Here is a 21,749-nt window from a genome sequence, read left to right as displayed (position 1 = left end):
GGGAGGGGAGAATGTAGATCCCAACATGCTAGCTGTGGAAATGTGGAGGGCCGGGAGAATGGATGTCCGAGGCTGGTCAGTTAGTATGTGTCTGTTTTTATTACTGCTCTTCTAGCGGGGCTCTGGTATGCTTTTGATGAGACTACGCAGATCCCAGGTGACTTGAGCTGTTCTCCACATCAGTGGCTGTGGTCCCTAGGACTTCTCTTCAAGGAAGAGGGGAAGGGTTAACAAAAGCATCATTGAAAAGCCCTGTGCTATATCCTGACACTGCTGGGTCTCCTGCGGGGGCTTCTAGTGGGTTTTACACATCTGCCATTTCTCCAGGGTTGAATTTAAGAGCAAGGGAGGAACTAGCTTGTGCTGATTACCTTCTTGTGTGAGGTCCCTATAATAAGGGATGGCATTGGCCTCCCTCATGATCCTGTCCAAAATGATTTCTCTGATTCTTTTGTGCTTAGTAGCTCTTTTAAAACAAGTCATGGGAAGATGACAGTCTGTGGGCAATTTTGGAGTCCCTCGAACGACAGCTTTCCTAATTGTAGCATTGACTTGCTGCTGTTTAGCTGGGAAGAAAAGCTTTTGCTCATCAGTTGAAGATGACAAGTGTAAGAAGGGAGGGGCATGGCATGTAGGATAAATGCTTAATTGTCCCTCTAGTTACATTTTATCAGAATAAGAATCTAATGTAATAGTCACCTCTAGGAGTGACAAAATTCTAAACATTTTTAATGAACCAGTATGGACTCATGGAACTTTATTCAATATTCATAATTGTCTACAGCCATTATTCTTTTCCACACCCTGTTCATCACAAGTTTGGCTGGTGGAGCAGTTGGTATCTATAACTGGGGCAACCTCCTATCTCCCTATTCCTCTTCACTTGTTCCTTGACTTTCCAACTCAATAAAACACCCTGGACATACCTTCTACCCTCCCCACCTTGATGTCCAATTAGCTATTTCTCCATGGTGCCCTAGCTCCCTCAGGGGAGTGGTATGGGTGGATGAAGGCCTGGTTGCATATTGCTGATCTTTACTCTCAGACCTCGGAGAGTGCCGTTTTTCTGAACTCCCCATCCATATTGATATTTCCAATGACAACTTTCCCCTTCTGAGCATCGCAAAACTCCTGTGCACATCTCGTTCCCTAGCTTTTCCCTTTAAACGTTTTACTCTTCCTGTCATCACCTCAGGGTACCAAAGCTATCAAAACACTAAAAGGCATTAACTCTCCTCTAAACCACTCAGCATTGTGTCAGGTGGCGTATTGACAGACCCTTTGAGCAGAGCTTTGCAGGGAGCCACTAGCCAGGTGGAGTAACAGCTTCTCTTTGGGAATGAGACTGTGAAAGAGCCCCACTCCTTCCTATTCTCGCCAGCACTTGGAACATGGGCTATTAGTTTTGAAGTTGCAGAGGGCAGGAGCGTGGTAAATGAGCCTAGGGTAAGTTAGCGTCTCAGGGTGTGTTGTCATTGATGAAATTCAGCCTGTTCTTTGCAGAGTCCTGTGGGTTGCTGCAAGCTTTTAGTGAATACCCAAAGTGCTGAAAAAGAATTGGTTTGGGTATATATATATATTGTGGAGCCAATTTTTACCTTGATTTTGATGGGGGTGGGAATTCTTCGAGCCTTCCTCTGCCTTCATCAACAGCTAGATGGGGTAGTGCCTACCTTTCAATGTAAGTAAATGTAAGTAAAATGAGGTACCAAATGGTAGCTCCTATGCATTTTTTTTTTTTTTTTTTTTTGGTTTTTCGAGACAGGGTTTCTCTGTGCAGCTTTGCGCCTTTCCTGGAACTCACCTGGTAGTCCAGGCTGGCCTTAAACTCACAGAGATCCTCTTTGCTCTGCCTCCCGAGTGCTGGGATTAAAGGCGTGCGTGCCACCACTGCCCGGCACTCCTATGCATTTTTAATGTCATAAGACAAACAAATAAACCTCCCCAAACCCCCCCCCCAAAAAAAAAACCAAAACCCAAACCTAAAAACCAAAAAAAAACCCCAGCAAAAAATCATTGTTCTAGAATTAGATAGTAATTGTCCAATCGATGCATGTTTTTGTGTACCCTGTGCTAGATTAATAAGTGCATACCACCATGGCAGGCAAAAACAAAACAAACAAAACAAAACAAAACAAAACACAAAAACCAAAACCAAAACCAAAACAAAACAAAACAGATTGTGGGATCAAACTCAGGTCCTCACGCTTGCAAGTCAAACACTTTACTGACTGGGCCGAATTGAAGGGGAACGCGTTTGCAATAATGAGTTTGATGTGGTTACATGCTTGGGCTATTTCATGGTTTGACCTCTCTTCTCCTTCCCCTCCCCTCCCCTCCCCGTCAATAAAGACTCTTAATCACCCTCTTCTTCCATCCTAGAACATTTATTTACTCCTTGCTCACCAGAGGGAGGCCTTTCCCCGTGTTAATCTTTCTGAGAGCCACCGCCTTCTGCGTAGGAAATGGATTTCTTCAAGCCCACTATCTGATTTACTGCGCAGAATACCCTCAGGAGTGGTACACAGATGTCCGGTTTAGCTTGGGTAAGTGAATCTGACCGGCTCCCCTCCCTTCCCAGCTAGCACCAGCCCCACGGTGTCCACAGTTACCATTGTCTCTTCTCATCCTCCAGCAGCCTCTTCACCAGCTCTTTTCTCACTCAGGACCCTCCTGCGGTCTTCTCCCCAGGAGGGAGCCGGGGATAACACTTAAATACATCTCGTGCCGCCTCCCATCTCAAGACGGTCCAGTAGATTTCTACCGCTCTCCAAACAGGTTCCCCTGCCTATAAAACCCAAATGTTTTGGGTCGTTCTGACTTAGCAGTTCTTCCTGCCCCCTTTCACCCCGTTTTTCTGGGCTAGCCCCAGAAGCCTTGCTGCTGGGATTCAAAGAGTCAAACCTGTTTTGTCCCAGCGCTTCTGTCCAGGACATTCCCCCTTCCGATGGGTGTGGCTCACTGAGCTTCAAGGCTTGTGCCTCTCCCTTGCTTCGTTCATCTCCCTACCAATTTACCCCTCCTCGAAGAGGCTTTTCCTCAACACCTTACCTGAAATAATTGAAGACATCAATCTTTAAAAGACTCTCCTATTTTCTGTGGAAGAGGAGGTAGAAAGAGTGTCAGGGCCAGAGAGGATGGAGGACACCAAGAAAACAAGGCCCTCTAATTAACAACAGCAAAGCTCATATGAACTCATATATATGCACAAGGCCTGCACGGATCTGCACCAGGTCCTCTTTGTTTTTTTTTTTTTGTTCTAGTCAGGGTTTCTCTGTGTAGTTTTGGTGTCTGTCCTGGAACTTGCTCTGTAGACCAGGCTGGCCTCCAACTCACAGAGATACGTCTGCCTCTGCCTCCCAAGTGCTGGGATTAAAGGTGTGCGTCACCACCACCAGGCTCCTCTCAGCTTTTATTTTGGCTTCCAGTTTAGTGTTTTTATGGGACCCTTAAGTGTGCAAACCACTGGGTCTCTGATTCTTGTGCCTTCTCTGGGGCTCTTCTCCTTTTGTTGCTTTGTCTTGTCCAACTTCGATGTGATAGTTTTTGTTTTGTCTCATTATATTTTATTTTGTTATATTTTTAAAATGAATGAATGAGTGAGTGAATGAATGAATGAAAACCAAGCCACTAGGGTAAAGGTTAACAACTGAATTGTCATTTATATCTGCCGGGAGAGGGAAAATCAGTTTTCTCCAATGGAGTGACACTGGGTATATCAACCACTCCAGGACAGGCTTCATGTTTAGGAGTAGTTGATCAACATATAATGGACTCCACAGTTGTTTTTTATGGTTTTGTTGTTGTTTTGAGACAGGGTTTCTCTGTGCAGCAGCCCCTGGCTGTCCTGGAACTTGCTCTGTAGACCAGGCTGGCCTCGGAACTCACAGAGATCCCCCTGCCTCTGCCTCGCAAGTGCTGGGATCAAAGGTGTGCGCCACCATTGCCTGGCTTAGAGATCGTTCTTGATCCTTATTAATATCACCTGTCACATTCTGCCTATTGGCTTGCTACTTTCAGCTTTCTTCAGAACCAGTCCCCGCAGGGCTCTCTCTTCTCCCTGACTGTATTAGCTTTGGCCTACACCAAGCCACAGTTCCGTCTGGCCTGGGTGTCTGCTGTCAGTAACCTCTACACTGAGAATCCTGTCTCCATCCTGACCTTCAGCCCCTTCCTTCTTCGTGGTGTAGTCAGAGTGAACATTCAAAAACCACGAAGAGCCAGAGATTTCACTGTGAAATACTGTCACACATACCCTGTAGGGTGTTGTCTGGCCACCCAACAAGGAAACGGAACAAAACAGCAAAGAAGGTAGAGTTCTGGGTTAAATAAGAATAATTATGGGCTGGGAGATGGCTTAGCAGTTAAGAGCACTTGCTGCTCTTCTAGAGGACCTAAGTTCAATTCCCAGCACTCATGTTGGGTGACTTACAACTACCTATAGCTCTAGCTTCAGGGGGATCTAAGCCCTTTTTTTGGCCTCTGCAGACATCTCTCTCTCTCTCTCTCTCTCTCTCACACACACACACACACACACACACACACACACACACACACACATACACACACACACACACAAATACATAAAAATAAATCTTAAAAAATTAAAAACAAAACAGCTGGGCAGTGGTGGTGCATGCTTTTAATCCCAGCACTTGGGAGGCAGAGCCAGGTGGATCTCTGTGAATTCAAGGCCAGCCTGGTCTACAGAGTGAGTTCCAGGACAGGCACCAGTACTACACAGAGAAACTCTGTCTTGAAAAACCAATAAATAAATAAACAAACAAATAAACAAACAAGAACAAGTGTAAACACTTGTACAGTATGATTTTTTTTATGTATAAATGAGATAAGAAATGTACATAAATGGAAAAAGTATTGGAGTTATAAAACTTCCCTATTGTGTCTCAAAGTAAAGAGTTGAGGGGGGAGCGTGCACACACACACACACACACCACACACACACACACACACACACACACACACACACACACACTCATGCATGCATGCACAAGCACATAAGACAATAAAAAGGAAGAAAATGCACTGAAGAAAAGTCCCCCAAATTGAGAGAAGACACACCAAGTACTTACATACTGAACTGTTAATGTGACCACACTGGAAAACATTGTAAACCAGTCCACAGGAAATACAGCAGATAGAGCCATGAGCAAGTCATCTAGTCACATCTGGGAAAAGGGACAGTCCAAGGATGACTGTCTATTCTTCTCATGGTAATCTCCTGAATGAGGGACCAAAAAAAAGGTCTGATGGGGTGATATATTGTATACCCCAATAAAGCTTGTTTGGGGATCAGAGGACAAAGCCAGCCACTGTATTAAACATAGAGATCAGGCAGTGGTAGCACACGCCTTTAATCCTAGCACTAGGAAGGAAGTTTAATGGCAGGACACAGAGAGGTATATAAGGCGTGAGTAAACAGGAAGTCTCTCTCTTGAGGCTGTGGATTTCGTAGAGGTAAGAATGTGACTGGCTCGTTCTGTTTCTCTGATCTTTCAGCTTTCACCCCAATATTTGCCTCTGGTTTTTTTTATTAATAAGACTGTTTAGCAATTCATGTTATAGTCTGGCCTAGGTTAAAAAGGCCCCAAATGACACCAGAAGCCAGGAGTGGCACCCTCTGATCTTGGTTTATACAAACCACCTGTAAGAGGCCTTTGGGTGACATCTGAAGGGACTGGAGTAGGGCCTAAAAGTTGCATAATGAAAGTGTTACATCAGGTTAAAAACCCAAGGTTGAGAACTAAGTTGCTGAATGGTGGTGATTTGGTGTGATCGGAATGGGTGATTTGGTTTGGTTAACATTAATGCCTAGTATTCTATACATATGAATATTACTTTTATAATAATATTAAACAGAAATAAAACTCTCCTTAGCTTAACACCTACAGATGATTTCCTGTTGCAGGGAAAAAATACAAACCCTCTTGAAGGCTTGTAATTCTTCCACCCCGCCTCCCAACAACATTCATTTTTTTATTAACCCATTACCTTGAGCATAATATTTATATTTAACCACAAATAATATGGAGTCACTTTTTTTTTTATTAAAAAAGTTTGTTCTTTGACAATTTCATGCATGGTATGTCAACTTCCAGCCTTCACAGTGGGGCATGACAAAGAAGAGTGTATGAGAGGGCACACCCACCTTTTGAAGGGTTCTTATGAGAGAGGAATAAGAAAATATTAGATAGAAAGAGAGACCTAGTTGATGAAAAGAAAGACAGAAACACAGGATAGCTTCAGGAGGGCCTGGATTTCTACCCAATGGCCCTTTCTGTTTATTCAAAAGGAATTTTTATAACAATGCCAATGGGTGAGGTGAAAGGCACACTGCACAGCCAAGTGCAGACCCTTCCAAACACCTAGTAACCATGCCTGTGGTCAAATCATCCCCTTATGCAGTCCTGCTGGGTAAAGCAAGCTCAGATTCTCAGACCCTGAGTAAGTTCTCACTAGGAAACCTCTGTGGGTCTCCACAGCTCCCCCTTCTTAATATTTTTAAAGGGCCCTTCAAACCCTTCAGATAGACTATGTCTGTCTTAGGTTGTCTTCTTCTTCTTCTTCTTCTTCTTCTTCTTCTTCTTCCTCTTCCTCTTCCTCTTCCTCTTCCTCTTCCTCTTCCTCTTCCTCTTCTTCTTCTTCTTCTTCTTCTTCTTCTTCTTCTTCTTCTTCTTCTTCTTCTTCTTCTTCTTCTTCTTCCTCTTCTTTCTTCTCTAATCAGCCTTACCTGTCATTGAGATACACTTTCTGTCAAGTGTACTCTGTCTTAGGTTGACAGCTCTCAAGGTTGACTTACCTGTCTCTGACTACCAGCCTCTGGCAGAGGAAGGTATAGAGCTTAACTCCATGTACCTTTGAATCAGGTCCCCACTAAGAGCTTGGAAGTAGCTGAAACAACCACAGCAATCCCTATGGCTGCCACACCTCCCAATAAAGGAGTAGAGAATGACCAAGATAGAATGTCCTTTTTGAATGGGTCTAAGATGTCTATAGCAGCCTCAGTTGGACCAAGCCCTTTTTTTTAAAAAAATAAATCAATAAACTGTTGATGCAACTGCATCAAATACATCATTAAACTGATGCAATTGCATCAAACCTAAAGACTCTCTTAGCATCACCAAACCATGGTTCATCAATATCAACAGGCTAACATAATTCTAGCATAAATATTAGTATACACAATTACAATTCTTACAAACTTACATCCAAAAGCAAACTCTCAATAGCACTATTTACACTTTACAAACTTTAGCAAACATTCAAAAGCAATCTCTTAATATAACTGCTTACATTTCATAAACTTTAGCAAACAACAAAAAGCAATTTCTTAATAGAACTATACAAAGCATAGGGTACATTAACACAAGTTAACATCAGTCCACTCAAATGACAAGAAAATATATAGACTGAGGAATATTAACTCCCCCTTTTCTTTATAATTTTTTTAAGCTTCAACTTGAGCCTGGGTAGAAAAAAACAAATTTCTCCATTTTTACATAAAACAGACAGTTCCATTTTTTCACACAAAACAGTTCATGAGTCACCACAGTTAATAAAGCATACATGCATACACAAAACAGTTCATAAGTTATTCAGTTGATGATGCATATAGGTGAAATCAAAATTGTTCCATTTCTGAGGTTTGCAAAAGTTCAAAAAGTCAGTTCTAATACAAGTCCCAAAGTTCAACTGACATCCCAAGATCAGGGCCTGACTTGTCAACCACCTTGAAGTCTTTGTCTAACAGTCCAACTCTTAGGCAAACAATTCCAAATATGAGGAGTCCCATTAGCCAAATTTATTGGACTTCCCCTGAATGCAACAACTCAACTCAGTTCAAACTAGTGTCTCTGAAGCCTCATTCTCAGCCACAGAGGCACTTTCAGTTAGCTTTCCTCTAGGTGAAAACTGGACCAGGGCAAAAGTTGCTAGCTGGCTGGGGCAAAGTCCTTTTAAAAGAGACCTTCTTACAGCCAGCAAACAGAAACTGCAAGGCTTTTGGCTCCTGGCTTTCACAGTCCCTGTCTGTCTGTGCCTCTCATAATTGGCACATCCTGGCCTTGGGACTCTTAATCACCTTGTGATGGATGGTTGAATGCTGACCTGCTGCTATGAGCTACAGCTCTCAAGCAGCAACCTCAGTCTAGGAGGAAACCCAACTGCTACAAGCTGTGGACAAGGGTCCTATTAGCTGCTCCACTGGCAGTCTTTGCATCCCCTGTGTGCTACCTCATTTGCACGGCCAAATGCTGCTTCAGCCTCCTCTCAGGCTGCTCCTGGCTTCCAGCATGTCTCCACTGTTGAGACTAGAACTCAACTTTGCATCACCTCAGCATTTCTCACTGCCATTCCACACAGCGGGTATGTCTCAGCTGCCTGTTTGGCTGCTGCTTCTACCACAGTGTCTCTTTTGGGCTCTCTCTGCTGCATTCCAAGCTGCCACTGCTGCTGCCTGCCATTCACATCTCCTGTAGCATCTCTGCTCCATAGCCTCTAGCCATGTCAGTCTGGCTCTCTCCTCACTGAGGCTTCTTCATGGCAGCAGAAAGCATGCAGAACCCTGTTGCTTGTGCTGGCTCACTCAGCATCTCTGAGCTATGATACCCCATGGGTCTCAGCCACTGATTCCTGGCTGGGTCAACCCAGGCTCCTGCTGCTGCTTTCTGTGTCCCAGGTCCCGTCTGTGCTTGAGGGAAAAAGCTACTTTTACCTTAAGTGACTTTTTTATTAAACCTTCACCATATCCCTAGACCTAAAGCTTACTGTACCCTAATATATCTAAGTCCACACTTTTCAAACTAAACTTCACCAAGGTTTTTTACAACTTTAGAGAGAGAGAGAAACAGGGAAACATAGACATAGACAGAGACAGAGAGAGATATTTGCTGTAGCCTAACTTTTACTATTTGCTTCAGCTTGACTATATATGATCTATCTATCTATCTATCTATCTATCTATCTATCTATCTATCTATCTATCTATCTATCCAGTTTTACTCACAAAGAATAGAATACCACATAACCTTAATTCATAACTGGACATGTCCCCCTGTTTCCATGGTGCCCCCTCCCTCTCTTATCCTTTGTACCTATGCCCCACATTGGGCATCATCTGTGGGAGGCTAGCTCTCACCTTTTGAAGGGTTCTTATGAGAGAGGGGTAAGAAAATATTAGATAGAAAGACTTAGTTGATGAGAAGAAAGACAGAAACACAGGATAGCTTCAGGAGGGCTTGGATCACTTACTCAATGGCCCCTTCCATTTATTCAAAAGGGCTTTTTATAACAATGCCAAGGGGCAGGGTAAAAGACCTTCCCCTTGCAAGATCAAAGCACACTGCACAGCCAAGTGCAGACCCTTCCAAACACCTGGTAACCATGCCCATGGTCAAATCATCCCCCTATTCATCCCTGATGGGTAAAGAAAGTTCAGATTCTTGGACCCTGAGTAAGTTCTCACTAGGAAACCTCTGTGGGTCTTGACAGAGTGGAACTGGCCAGTGGATGAGCCAGCCAGTTGGTCATTTGTGAACGAGCCAAGTGTTTGCTTGCTGTTACTCACTATTGATTTATGATGTTGGTTTTTTTGACACACACAATGCTATTGCCTCCTACTTGCTCCACTTTTCCACCTCTGCCCACCATGCTTCACTGTGAGTGCTAACATTTTACCTTAGGGACAGGACAACCTCTCCTCCCCGAAAGTTTCAGATCATATCTGAATACCATTCTTAGATTTGGCAATTAAATGCCCCTCACTTTATTTTAAGAAAGGAAGAGAAGAAACATATCTTGTGTGAAGAATACCAAAGCAGAGTGTATCTTTTGATCTGTTTCCTCTCTTCTTTGCCAAGGTATCTTCCTATTTATTTTGGGAATGGGAATCAACATCCATAGTGACTGCCTGCTGCGCCAGCTTAGGAAGCCTGGAGAAGTCATCTATAAGATCCCACAAGGTAATGCCTCCCTGGATTCCCAGAGTCCCATTCTTCCTTGAAGCCTGCCTCAGTGATTAACAAACAGGAGGGAGTGTTCATGACAGCACAACTATGCAATCTATACACTGTGGCTTGCTTGTATCCTCCCCTGCATACTCTGTCCCCTCCACAGAACCTAAGGAAGCTCCAAAGGGCTGTAACTAAGTTGGTAGAGTGCTTGCCTAGCATGCATGAAGCCCTGGGTTCCATCCCCAGCAACATTTAACTCAGGCATGGTGGTACATATCTACGATCCCAACACTTAGGAGGGGGAGGCAGGAAGATCAGGAGTCAGGAGTTCAAGGTCATTCTTTAGTACATAGTGAGTTCAAGGTTGGCCTTGTTACATGTGTACACACACACACACACACACACACACACACACACACACACACACACAGAGAGAGAGAGAGAGAGAGAGAGAGAGAGAGAGAGAGAGAGAGAGAGAGAGAACCATAAAAGATCCCTTTCCCATCCCAGGTAGGAAAAATCATAGTAGGTGACAGAGGGCACCAGGCTTGGATATAAATAGTGGAGAATAGATTACAGCCTAGTATATAAGCCTGTCATTTACACAGAGTGTGAGCCTCATTGTGTTAGCAATGAAGCTGAGGATTTTGTTGTCATGTGAACATCATAGTGTACTTACAAGAACCTGGATGGGGCGGCCTACTGCATACCTAGGTTATAGAGTACAGCCTATTTTGAAATTTTAAATTTTTAAAAACATTTTTTTTTTGCTAAAAACTAAGAGAGAAACATATCTTAGCCTAGGACTACACATGATCACAATCATCAATATCATGTATTTTACCTTATGTCCACTGGAAGGTCTCTAGGGAGCAGCATGCATGGAGAGATGGTCCCCCCACTCCCAGATACAGCATGAGACTATTTTATGGTTAACTTTTTTCTAAGTTGAAGAATTATGCTCTCACAATAAATAGCACAATAAGCATGTAAACCAGAACGTAGACACTTAATATAATTATCAAAGATTAAATCCTGTCTAGAATTATATGCTTGTACTTCTTCCTTAAAATTTAGTTTTTAATTTAAAAATTTCATCTGGTGTGTGCATGTGTGTGTGTATGTGTGGGGTACTTGAGCATGTGTGTTTGTATCCGTGTGAAGGCTAGAGTTTGATGTCAAGTGTCTTCTTCAATTGCACTTTGACCTCATTTTGCTGATCCAGGCTCTCCCTGAATTTGACACTCATAGATTCAGCTAGACTATCTGGCCATGGAGCTCCAGATCGTCCTGTTTCTACTTTCTCAGCATTGGGATTATAGGCATGTGCCACTGTGCCTGACTTTTATGTGGGTCCTGGGGATTGAACTCAGGTCCTTAGGCTTGCATAGGAATGACTGGGCTTGAGCTTTCAAATCATAGGCCGTGTGCTGGACTTACACAGCAATGACTAGGTGGTGAATACTTGAGGTCTGTTAGCGATGTTCGCCATCATGTGTGCAGTCTGTTGTTGACGTGTGACGCGCCAATGGGCAGCACGTGACTGCTGCTTCAGAGATGAAGATCCAGAAAACTTGCAAGTGTCACTGGTCCCAAGAAACTAGGAATGAGAGTCTGACGAATGAGCGTTTGGCAATGACTCAGTCCCAGGTGCTCAACACAGGCAAGTCGAAAGTGGTTTCCACCCTTCTGAATGTAAACAGAGCCCTCATTTGTAGTAAAAATGTCCTGGGTTATGATACGATGGTGTAGGCCGGCCACCGCTGATTAATAATGACAAAGCTGTTGTGATTAGTGATACATTTAAATGAGTTAAGTGTTATTCATTCCTTGTTATCTAAGGAACTAAGCTAGACCACTCATGATGTCCATGGAAAATTGGACCCTCGCAAAGTCAAGGGTGTCATGGGCAGGAAGACAATGTGACACGGTATCATCCTTAAGAAAAAACAATAGTAAAGGGATTTGGTCCTTGTTTCAGCCATTTCTCTCACAGCTGGGATAGAATACTGGACGGATGTACCGTTGTCTCACAGTGTCGAGGCAGGGAAGACGAGGCCACCTGGTGTGCCAGGGGGCCTCTTATCATTGGTGGCAGGAACATGGGGTTATTTGCTGGCATCTCCACAGCCAACTAGAAAATAGAGAACTTGGGCAGGAAACAGGCCATCTCTCCCCCTCTCAACCACCTCTAACAGCCTTCCACCTGCCAGCAAGGACCCATAGCCAAAAGTCTTCTGAAACAGTGCCACCAGCTGGGGACAAAGGGTTCACACAGGACTCCGTGGACAGCACTCACATTCCAACCGTGCCAATACTTAAAAACTTCGGCTTAATAATTAAGTAAAGATGAGCTGGGACAGTTCTTAAAAACCAGATTGCCAAGGTCGGTTTCCAACTGAGTTAGGAGAGTGAGAGAGAAGGGCTTAAGAGCACATTTTAATGTCATTACAGAAGGAGAAAAGTTGTTTCGGTCACAACTTCCCTAGTTTAATATGGTTCACAAACCTGGCATGTGGGTATATTTAACGTCATTAGCAATGTCTTGATTTCTAGATAGTTCTGAGAGAGGAGATATCTGGTGGGTGGAAGTGAAGTATCTCAATAGCAGCAGAGCTTTGTAACCCCAGCAGGGCAAATGGTCTCTGCTTTCAGCTTGGACAGTGTTTAGTGCAGGGGGCCAGGTAGTGGAAGATCAAAGGGTCAAAAAGAATCAAATCGTTTCTCACACCTGTTAAGTTTTTGTTTCAATGAAGTGTGTTGTTTCATTTTGTGTGACTGGTGTGTACCGTAAAGATCGCTCTTGGGACTTGCCAGGGAAAGGCTTGGGAAGGTAAGGAGTGACCTGAAAATGTCCTTTAAAATGAAACAAGACAAGAAGCAGGCCATCTGCACCTCTTGCTTATCTTGCTCAAAGCTGGTGGCCTAAGTTGTAAAGAGATCCTGACAATGCCCATCAGTAGATGAGGCCACTCCCCAGGATTCCAGAACGTTCTGCAAGGCAAGGGGCTGTTGTTGCTTTGTTTTCCCTTATTTCTAAGGGGCTTCTTCTAAACTCTGACTGTGGAAGGGACCTCCCATCTTACATCTGTTTACCCATCTGATGGGGGAATGTCTTTTTGTATGCTGTGAAAATATGTTGCTCTGATTGGTTGATAAATAAAGCCATTTGGCCTATGGCAAGGTAGCTTAGAGGCAGGTGGGAAATCCAAACAGATAGGAGGAAGGAGAAAGACAGAGCAGAGGAGATGCTGCCAGCCAGGAGAAGCAAGATGTAACAGTACCGGTAAGCCTGAAGCCATGTGGCAAAGTATAGATGTATAGAAATGGGTTAATTTAAGATATAGGAACTAGATAACCAGAAGCCTGCTATGGCCATAGTTTAAAAATAATGTTAGCCTGTGTGTGTTTATTTGGGTCCGAGCGGCTGTGGGACCTGCGAGTGAGAGAGATTTGTCCTGACCCTGGGCCAGGTGGGACACAGAAAAACTTCCAGCTACACCCATCTTTGTGTATTTTGGAACAAAACACAGGAATACAGTGTAATAGAACTGCAGTTCTGAGTATTGTCTGTCTGATTCTCTGCACACAGGTGGCTTGTTTACGTATGTTTCTGGAGCCAATTTCCTGGGTGAGATCATTGAATGGATGGGCTTTGCCTTGGCCACCTGGTCCATTCCAGCTCTTGCATTTGCATTTTTCTCTCTTTGTTTCCTTGGGATGCAAGCTTTTTACCACCACAGGTAAACGTTTCAACAGAGGTGTGTCTCCATTTTGTTTCCTGTCACTGTGATTCAAATGCCCCATCAAAAGAAACTGAAGGAAAAAAGGGGTTAATTTGGCTGGGGTTATGGTCAGTCATTGCAAAGGTGTTAAGGGGGCAGGAACTCGAGGCAGGTGGTCACATTGCATTCATTCATAGTCAAAAGCAGAAAGCAAATGGATTAATGCATGTGTGCTATGCTCAGCTTGCCCTCTCCATTCATACCAGTGGTTCTCAACCCTCTTAATGCTGCGACCCTTTAATACAGTTTCTCAGGTTATGGTGACTCCCCAACCGTAAAATTATTTCATTACTATTTCCTAACCATAAATTTGTTACTGTTGTGAACCGTAATGTAAATATCTGCTATGCAGGATATCTGATATGTGACCCCAAGGGGGTTGTAACCCACAGGTTGAGAACCTCTGTATAAATTTTATACAGTCCAGAGTCCCTCATTAGGGAATAGTCTTGCCCATGATTAAGATGGGTCTTCCCACAGCAATGAACTTAATCAGGACAATCCCTCACAGGCATTTTCTGAGACTATCCTTAATATAAACAGTCCCTCACAGGTGTTACCAGAGGCTTACCTCCTAGGAGTCAAGTTGACAATTAATGGTGTCACAAGGTTGTAGCATTCACATAGTATTCTTCTTCAAATAAAATTTTAGCACATGGAATCAGATGCACAAACACATGATAATGATTTCATAAAGGAAATTTGATACAATAATCAAATCGTATGATTAAGCTCTCACTTTTAAAGCTTTTACTGAAGCTGAAATTGAGTTGGATAATGATAGCAGTAAATAAAAAAATAAAATAAAATAAAAGGTTGTGTAGATAGAGGCACCAGAAGTGATGGGTGGGCAGCCATTGTGCTCACCTTGTTGAGGAGGGTTTCCCACTCTCTTTCCCTGAGGATGTAGTTAATGATTGATGGGAGAGAGAGAGAGAGACATTTTCTTCAGTGGTGTAGCCAGTGGTAAGGTGCCTATGTTCCTATGAGCAATTCAAATGAAACTCATTGAACCGTAAACAAACAAACAAACCATGAAAATAGAAGGGAAGTAGTTGGGAAGAGGGAGGGGATTAGTGGGAGTGGGAGAGGACAAGAAAGAGTAACAGAACTGAATGATCAAAGTGCGTGCATTTACATGTGTATGGAAATGTCATAATGAAGCCTATTATTATGTATAATTTATAAGTGATAATAAAACCAAAATAAAAGATGGCTTCCCACAGTGAATTGGTTGGTCCAGGTTCCATGCCTGGTGATGGTTACCACTTGGCTGGAAACGTCAGATAATGAGCCAAGAGGTGGAAGAAATGTCCATGCTTCAATTCGGTTATCTTCCATCGTATTTCTTGATGTGTGTTCCATGGATGAGACCATTGCCAGAGCATCCCAAAGTTTCTTGGTAAGGTAAGGTAAGCAGGTGAGCCCTGAGTGCTCCATCTGCTGGTAAATGTTGGAACTGCAGGCTTTAAAGGCATTCCTTTAGAGGAAGGTCTTAGACCTCTTTAAGCCACCAGGTAGGGGTTGAGTAGGATAAAAGAGGTAACTGAAAGTAATGCTGGGGAGGGAAGGGTAATGCATTGTTTACTTTCCCTGCTTACCTTAAGGTAGCTTTTGTTGGGAGAGAAAGCCTAGATACCAAGAAGGAACACATGGCGTACAGAATGGGGCTGAGGGCTTCTTAAGTTCTCGCCTCGGCATCTCTGTCTGGCTAACGATGTCTCTAATAGTTTTTAGGATTAAATGAGGTACAAGCTCCTTTCTTCTAAGTGGAAACTGAAACCAGTTTGGAACTACACAAAGCAGCAGTTTCCCGTGACCTGTTCCTATTACCTCCTGGGTTGAAAGGGACAGGGTTTCAAGGGTTCATGGCCTTTGAGAGACAGCGTAAGAGCCCTCCCACTTCAGGAGAATCTGCTGCCCATCACAAGCAGTGAGAGAATGGCAGAGGTCAGGGCATGGCCTGGTGTATAGGAGGGTCTTTGAAAAAGTGTAGACCTTGAAGTACTTGGTCAGGAAATCTACCAGAAGTTTCCAGCTGGTGCGATGTCAAAACCAAATTGAGGCCATCTGGTTATATTCCTCTTGGAGGAAGAGCCAGGGGTGTCTCTTTTAATAGGACCAAGAGGGCTTTGTGAAGGTGCTCATGAAGCAAGGGCCGGCCTTGGCAGGGGAAGTTGAGCACACAGGGTCTTTTCAAATCAAAGCAGTACAGGCCAGGCACTTCTGGCACATTTTTATTTATTTATTTGTTTATTTGGTCTTCCAGTTTAAACCCAAAGCACTTTAGCAGAGTGTATTTTGTCTTTATTATGCCTCAAGGGCCATTAGTTTCAACTAGTTAAGAGGACAACTTGGTCACACAGGGTAGAGGCTTTTTGTAAAATGCGTTAATCTCCTTCGACTGCATAAGAAATGACCCTCAGCTGCATGGGCTTAGGACAAGGGAAATATCTCTCTTCCGAGTTCTGGAGACCAGAGGTTTGGCCTTAAAGTATAGGCAGGGCCATGCTCTGTGGAATGGCTTGAGGAAGAATCCTTCCTTGCTTTTATTCAGTTCTAGTGGGGACTATAATTCTTGGTTTTCCATGGTTGGGGCAAACGCCTCATTCTAATCTCTGCTAGTCTGCCTGTGACCTTCCCATCCTGGGTATCTTCTTATCTCTTTTCAGATCTATGGGACTCAGGTCCACCCTGCATTGGTATGAGCTATTTTAATTAATTACATCTGCAACGACCACAGTTCCAAAACAAGATTGCATCCTCAGGTGTTGGGAGTAAGGACTTCACCTTACCCTTTAGGGGGCAAAATCCATAGCAATCCATAGTAACAGTGGCATAGGAATCTATAGCAATAGTGGCATTCCCAAGCTTTAGGAAGGGATCTTTTCTTAAAAAAATACTGCCAATTCTCTGAAGTTAACTTTGCCCACAGATTTTTGTTAATTCATTTTTTTATTAGCATGTGTTAGACACAATAGTGAGCCTCATGGCATTTTCATACATATACAATGTATTTTATCCTATTCATTGTTTGTTACTCTTTATCATTTCCCTCCTGCTCTTAAATGTTTTTACTTTATTTTTAAGGGTTTATTTTTTATTTTATTTACATGCATTATGTGTATCTGTGTGTTTGTATGCACGTGTGTGTGTGTGTGTGTGTGTGTGTGTGTGTGTGTGTGTGTGTGTGCGCGCGCGCGCGCCCAGGAGAGGACCTCAGGTTCCTGGAGCTGAATTACAGGCAGAGAGTTGTAAGCCACTGGACATGGGTGCTGGCAACCACACTCAGGTTCTCTAGAAGACCAACAAGTGCTCTTCACTGCTGAGCTATTTCTCTAGTCCTATTTATTTACTTTCATGACTGAGTGAGTCTCATAGAGTTGCTTACAAGATCCTGTGTAAGGGGGTGTTTACAAGAGCATGGGATCCTTGTAGGTAGCCACACCACCAAAGAAAACATCTCTCCCTCCCTCAGCAACCATTAACTGCCTTTAGATCCTTAGGGAGAGGCTAGTCCTGCAAACTCCTTCCCGCTAGCTATGATTATCTGCCTGTAGGTCCTAGGGGGAGGGGACCATGACAGGATACTGACAGGCTCAACCTTGTGCTGCAGGTCTTCTGCAGGTCTCAACTGTTGTAGGATCAGGAGTGCAATGGCGAAGTCATGTTCTAAAGACAGGGTTCTACTTTGCTCCTTCCCCCGGCTTACACATTCTCCCTGCCCTGCCTTCCATGATAATCCTTGAGTCTTGGAGAGAGTGATCTACAAGTTCCTCTCATGGCTGAGAACTCAGCAGTTCCTTGTTCTCGGCACTTTGACTCATTGTGAGTCTTGGCCGTTACTGCTGCCCACTGCAAAAAGAAGCCTCTCTGAATAAAGCTGACAGTAGCACTGATCTATGGGTGTCGTCAGAAGGTTTCCTGTGTCCTGCCCGGTCCTGTAGCTGCTTGGACCCAAGTAAACACAGAGGCTTATATTACTTACAAACTGTATGGCCTAATGGCTCGGGCTTCTCTCTAGCTAGCTCTCACAACTTAACTCAGCCCATTTCTATTAATCTATGCCTTGCCACGTGGCTTCGTGGCTTACCGGTACTTTCACATCTTGCTTCTCCTGGCAGTGGCTCACGGCGTCTGCCCCACTCTCCTTTCTTCTCCCTTTCTCCAGTTCAAATGTACCGACTAACCTTATTCTGCCTCACCATTGGCCAAACAGCTTTATTTATCAACCAATCAGAGCAACACATATTCACAGCATACAGAAAGACATCCCACAGCACTTCCCCTTTTCTGTCTAATCAAAAAGGAAGATTTTTAACTTTAACATAGTAAAATTACATATAAAAAACAGTTATCAAGCAAGAATTAGAGCTATAATATCTAGTCTATTTGTATTTAGCAAAATTAAAGAAAATACTCTATCATCTATCTTATTTTTGTGAGTCTAAAATTTCATATCTAATTTATCTTTTCAAATACCACTACATGTGGGTGTACTCTGATGAGCAGGTCTTTTCCATTTAGCAAAACAGTTGCAGTAGCTTTCCCAGTAGGGCCTATGATCTCCCTAGCCATAGGCTTTTGTCCAGGTTTTTATTCCCAGATGTGGATTTCCTCCTGTGGAGTAGGCCTTAGGTCCAATCAGAGAGTAGTTGGTTACCCCCATTACTGACTTGCTACTACTTTACCAGTTGCCCAAAGTTTTTGAGAGGCTCTAGCTTCCTGTGGTTTTCAGCAAAGTGAGAGCCCAAATGAGTACTTCCTTTTGTCTATTAAAAAAAATCTGGTGACATACACACAGCATCAAATTTACCACTTTAACAACCTCCAAATGTTGAGCAATATCAAGTACATTCGTAATATTGTAAAATCGTAACCACTACCCTCTAGATACTACTTTGTACTTATCTGCACATAAATGACCAACATTTCCAAGAGACAGATGGTAGGAAAGGGGTTGATGATGGGCACATGGTCCCCAGGAATGGTCAGATGCTAAATAACTGGCTTATCTTGTCATGGCTGTGCAGACTCAACTGTTGGCCATGACTCTATTGCATTTCTCTTTATTCTTTCCTTTCTTGTCTTTTCAGGTTCTACCTCCAGACGTTTAAGGATTACCCCAAATCTAGGAAAGCCCTTATTCCATTCATCTTTTAAGGAACCCTGATTTTAAGGAACAAAGCTTCTATGGGGGAACCGCCCAGCTGCTGAAACGATAAACTGTAAACTATAACTGGGCTGTGTCTTGCTCATACGTGTACATATCATGATGTGTGTGCTAACAGGTATCTTTGTTATTCCAGCTGCCTGAGGCATACTGAGTCATGCCTGCTTACCCTTTACTCCTGTCTGCCCAGGGAGCCCTAACCTAATTTCCTGTTGGAGCGTCACAGAGGCCCTTCCATGAAGACATTTTCTCCTTAGCTATTCCTTCTGGAAGCTTCCTCCATTCCTCATGTTTTTTTTTTTTTTTTTTTTTTCCCATTGTATGATCTGAAAACATGTGACTTTTTCTTACTCTGTATCAATTTTGGGAAGTTCTGCAGTCAAAACCCTTTGGGCTGACATAATGAAAAATGAAATCATAACATTTGCAGGAAAGTGGGTAGAACTGGAAATGATTATATTAAGCAACATAACCCAACTCAGAAAGATAAATACTGCATGTTTTTTCTCATTTGCAGATCCTATATTTTAATTTATATGTATATATGTATCTGTTTATATGTGTGTATTGGGGGGCATGTAGTTCATTAAATTAGCAAGGAGATCATGAGAAAGGAAAAAGAGGAGAAAGAGTAGAATATGTGTGGCATGAAAGCAGAGAGAGGCAGATGCAGGGAGGAAGGGGATCAGCAAGAGAAATGTAGGAGAACAGAAGAGAAGAGGAGGGGAGGGGGATTGGCAAAAATATAGTATGAGCCGGGCGGTGGTGGCGCACGCCTTTAATCCCAGCACTCGGGAGGCAGAGGCAGGCGGATCTCTGTGAGTTCGAGGCTAGCCTGGTCTACAGCGCGAGATCCAGGAAAGGCGCAAAGCTACACAGAGAAACCCTGTCTCGAAAAACCAAAAAAAAAAAAAATATATATAGTATGGATGAAACTGCCATAATGAAACCCATTACTTTGTATGCTGATTTTGAAATAAATCAACCAACCAATTAGCCAACCAGCAAAAAAAGAATGTCTGGGCTGAGGGCAATGCTTACAGAAGTAATTAAAAGCATACTTTTATGTATACTCACAGAGTGGCAGAGATTTATATTTTTAAGTGCTGTAGACCCAGAGCATGCCTAAATTACTTTGTACTTATCTGCACAATTATCAACATTTCCAAGAGACAGGCTGTAGGAAAGGGTTTGAGGATGGGCACTTGGTCCCTAGGAATGGTCAGGTGCTGCTGATCTTCCTCTTCATTAGTTAATTAGGAAGATATGGAAAGGGAGAACTTTAATAATGGAATTCCCAGCCGGGCGGTGGTGGTGCACGCCTTTAATCCCAGCACTCGGGAGGCAGAGCCAGGCGGATCTCTGTGAGTTCGAGGCCAGCCTGGGCTACCAAGTGAGTCCCAGGAAAGGCACAAAGCTACACAGAGAAACCCTGTCTCGAAAGACAAAACAAAAAAAAAACAAAACAAAAAAATAATGGAATTCCCTTCTCTGACCCATGTCCAAATGTATACAAGTGTCTTAGTCAGTGAACACCCTGATCTCCCAGGAGGTTTCACAATTCCTATTGTGTTATCATTGCTTCATCCACACCACTGGCATGGATTTTCTTGATGGTTAATTTTTTTTTTAAACATACACAAAAAATATATAGCTATGAGTGACTCCCGAGGGAATAAAGAAATGTGTTACGACACACATTGTAAACTCGTGTTTTGGGGAACTGATGGGAATATCAAATATCAGGGGACACATCAAGTATGAGAAATTCATACAGAACACGATAGGCTGTTCACCTTGAGGAGATGTCTACAATGGTCTGAAGGATTTCAGAAGCTCCAGGCAAGTTTCTTCTGGAATTTCTTCCTTATGAGCCTTGAGACATATTTTAGAAGACGTGTCCCGGCAGGCAGTAGCTTGAACATCGGTCCTCAAAGGTCCCAGTGGCAGAAGCTGAGATCTGCAAGCAGATGTTCACCTGGGCAGAAAACCTGTTTCATTTAGTTCAGACAGGGTTTCACACATAGTTTTATTTTATCTTGTCTTGTATTTCAAGTTTCAAATTGTGAAAATTAGGAGGTTTCTACATAAACAGAAACTTTGACATTCCTTTAAAAAGTTGGAGGGAGAGACAGAGAGACAGAACATAATGGAAGGGGAACGTGATTGAAGTACTATACACATATAAAAAATGGAATGAGACACTGAATATAGGCCAGTGGTTCTCAACCTTCCCGATGCTGTGACCCCTTAATACAGTTCCTCATGTTGTGGTGACCCCTGACCATAAAATTATTTTAGTTGCTGCTTCAAAACTGTAATTTTGCTCCCAGTAGGAATCATAATGTAAATATCTGATATGCAGGATATCTATGAAAGGGTTGTTTGAACCCAAAGGGGTTGTGACCCACAGGTTGAGAGCCACTGATGTATGCCGAAGGATCTCAGCATACTGAGCCTGGTTCCCATGTGAGAACTTGGGACAGAGTAGCAAATGAGCTATCTGACAGTGCAGCCTCTCATGAAGGGTTGGCTCCCCTGAAGAGGCTGAAGTGTGGTTTTGGGAGGAAGGGACTGAGTACTCTGAAACAGAATGGTTGAATGCGGATCTCCTCAGCCTCAGGTGTGTGGGTTCAACACTATTCGGAAACATGCTCGAGAACTGAGCACCAGTTTTATCAGGTGGTGGAGAAACCTACTCCAAGTTCACACCCGGGTCATGAAAGATCGGAAGTAGGACATGTAATGAAGACATGGATTGTAGTGTTCCAAGCAAGTGCTCTTGTTCATGAAATGTCTCTCAAGTCATGACCACCACCA

The 21,749-nt window shown here is 43.3% G+C and overlaps 1 protein-coding gene across 1 annotated transcript in view; it reads left to right on the top strand.

Annotated features, from left to right (window-relative positions):
* Positions 1–20,625, top strand: part of Srd5a2 (steroid 5 alpha-reductase 2) — a 47,178-nt gene extending 26,553 nt beyond the window's left edge. Inside the window, exons 2-5 of the mRNA XM_052746243.1 lie at positions 2,383–2,546; positions 9,879–9,980; positions 13,564–13,714; positions 18,853–20,625. Coding sequence (XP_052602203.1) covers positions 2,383–2,546; positions 9,879–9,980; positions 13,564–13,714; positions 18,853–18,919 — 484 coding nt within the window. The 3' untranslated portion in view covers positions 18,920–20,625. The remainder of the gene's footprint in view (positions 1–2,382; positions 2,547–9,878; positions 9,981–13,563; positions 13,715–18,852) is intronic.
* Positions 20,626–21,749: the final 1,124 nt, after the last annotated feature.

Source organism: Peromyscus californicus, unplaced genomic scaffold (assembly GCF_007827085.1).
Source record: "Peromyscus californicus insignis strain IS unplaced genomic scaffold, ASM782708v3 Scaffold_1__1_contigs__length_55948999, whole genome shotgun sequence".
Lineage (NCBI taxonomy): Eukaryota > Metazoa > Chordata > Mammalia > Rodentia > Cricetidae > Peromyscus > Peromyscus californicus.
Note: the sequence above shows the minus strand (reverse complement) of the source record. Positions and strands in the feature narration are given on the sequence as shown.